Genomic DNA, 2,500 nt, shown 5'->3' with positions numbered 1-2,500 from the left:
TCTAGGTAATGGGAATGAATCTTTTACAGTTACCTTATTTAACTTACGATAATCAGTACAGAGTCTTAGTTGATTATTAGGTTTAGGTACTAGGAGACAGGGTGAAGCCCATGGTGAAGTGCTTGGTTCTGCAAGGTCATTATCTAGTAAATACTGTACCTCTTGTTTCAACGAGTCCAACTTCTTGCCTACCATACGGTAGTACGTCTGGCGTATGGGAGTAACACCTGACTCGATGACGATATCATGTTGAATGGTTTGACTTCTCTGCAAACTGTCAGAACATACTTCATGAAACCTGGAGAGCAATTGTGATAGTAATTTTCTCTGAGAAGATGGTATTCCTGTAAAATAACTGGGCAAGGATTTTAGAATTTGACTGTTGGTGTTGTCTTTCCAGTTGATTAGTTGATCATCGTCAGGGAGAACCACGAGCAACTCTGAGGAAGATTCCTCCAGTGGTAGTATTTTCTCCTCAGGAGAAATTGAGAGATGACTTACCATTTGAATAGGTGCTTGATATGCCTTCAACAAATTCACATGCACTAGTTGCTTTGATCGTCTACGATCAGGAGTAGAGAGAACATAGTTTACCTAAGAAGTTCTTTGAAGCACTTTGTAAGGTCTCATAAATTTTTCACGTAAGGGGGAACCGGGTATGGGATGATATACAAGCACCTCATCTCCTGGCTGAAATACACGCAGCTTTGCCTTTTTATCATACAAGCAGGACATCTTCTCCTGGGAATGCAAAAGATTGGTATTAGCAAATACATGAAGTGATATGATTTTATCCTTTAGCTCCTGTAGATATGACAAAATGTTGGTAATCTCTTCTTCCTTGTTATGAATTAGATTTTCCTTCACCATACTGAGAGTGGTTCGGGGCTTTCTTCCGAACATTAATTCGAAAGGGGACACTCCAGTGGACTCTTGTGGTACACTTCTTATAATATACATCAGAAGATCAATATCTCTATCCCACTGTTCCGAAGTTTCCTGCATGTACTTCCGAAGAAGGTTTTTAATAGTTTGGTGAACTCTTTCCAGAGCACCGTTACTTTGGGGATGATAAGCAGAAGCATATATGTTATGAATATTGAATTCTCTCATAGCTTGTTGAAAAAGCTTACTAGTGAAGTTTGTGCCTCTATCACATTGCAATGTCTTTGGAAATCCATAGGTTGTGAAAATTTTGACAAGTTGACCAATTATAGTTTTTGCATTTATATTTTTTATTGGCACTGCTATGGGATATCTCGTTGTTGGGCAAAGAACAGTAAGTAAATACTCATTACCTTGCTTAGTCCTAGGCATTGGGCCAACACAGTCTATGATAATCCTCTCAAAGGGAAACTTTGGTACGGATATGGGCTGAAGAGGAGCTGGTGGAAGTCTCTCATTGGGTTTGCCAGTAGTCTGGCAATGATGACATGCTTTAATAAATTGTTGAATGTCCTTCTTCATCCCAGGCCAGAAGAAGTCTTCAGCTAAGGTAGAGTAAGTCTTGTTGACCCCAAAGTGGTTCACATGAGAGTGGGCTAATTCAAGAAGAGCTGGAACTAGAGAGAGTGGTAGAACCAGTTGATGACAGTCAAACCATGTTGTGGTTGCTGGTGCTTTGGAGGACCTAAAATGTCGAAAAAGCAAATCATTATCAAGATAAAAGTAAGGAGTTTTGGGATGATCATCTGGCTCTGCAACTTTCTTCCAAAGATCCTTAAGAACAGGATCTTTATTTTGCAAGTCCTTGAAATTTGATTTGGTCATATTTATAAGGTCTAATGTCTTCTCTACTCTATTTCCACTATCTATAACAATTGGTTTAATTGATGTCATTTGAATAACAGCATTATTTAATTTATTTGATTCATTTTCTATAAGAATATCAGGATCAGATACTACTGGATTAACAATGGCCCCTGCAAGATCATTACCAATTAAAAGCTGGATAGATGAACAAGGCAAAGGATCTCGTGAAACAGCAATTAAAACATTACCTTGATAGTAAGGACACTGTAAATTCACCTCTGCCAAAGGCATGGATTTGGTGGTACTGAGGTCCGAAACAGTAACATACTCATGTCTCAGTGTGAAGTCCTGTGAAGGCAGAGCTACCACACTTTGGGAGGATCCTGTATCTCTTAAGCAAGTAACTGGAATACCATTGACGGTGCCTTTACAAGTAAAAGGTTTGAAGACGTCCCCATCAAGTTCTTGAGCAGCAACATGAAAAGTTTTCTTATTATCCTTCCTATTAGGGTTCGGAGAATTCTTTCCAACATCAGACTTCTTGCACGAAGGATTAGGACAGTTCTCTATGTGATGCCCTTCCTGCTTACAGTAGGAACAATATGCTGTGGATGATTGAGAAAAAGTAGACTTATTAAATGGTTTAAATGTTTTATGAATCAAGTAGTAATCATCAGCTAAACTGGCTGCTTTCAACAAGTTGGTTTCTCCCTTTTCCAGAATGAAAGTAGCAATGTTACCTGGCAGT

The 2,500-nt window shown here is 38.9% G+C and overlaps 1 protein-coding gene across 2 annotated transcripts in view; it reads right to left on the bottom strand.

The window, feature by feature from the left end:
* LOC137627602 (uncharacterized) overlaps positions 1–2,500 on the bottom strand; it is a 5,785-nt gene that overhangs the window by 1,452 nt on the left and 1,833 nt on the right. Inside the window, exon 2 of one of the 2 annotated variants that reach the window (XM_068358683.1) lies at positions 1–2,500. This exon is cut by the window's left edge and continues 1,452 nt beyond it; it is cut by the window's right edge and continues 861 nt beyond it. In XM_068358683.1, coding sequence (XP_068214784.1) covers positions 595–2,500 — 1,906 coding nt within the window. In that variant the 3' untranslated portion in view covers positions 1–594. The other variant, XM_068358684.1, reaches the window with a different exon arrangement.

Source organism: Palaemon carinicauda, chromosome 35 (assembly GCF_036898095.1).
Source record: "Palaemon carinicauda isolate YSFRI2023 chromosome 35, ASM3689809v2, whole genome shotgun sequence".
NCBI lineage: Eukaryota > Metazoa > Arthropoda > Malacostraca > Decapoda > Palaemonidae > Palaemon > Palaemon carinicauda.
The sequence above is the reverse complement of the archived record's forward strand: the minus strand, read 5'-3'. Positions and strand labels throughout refer to the sequence as shown.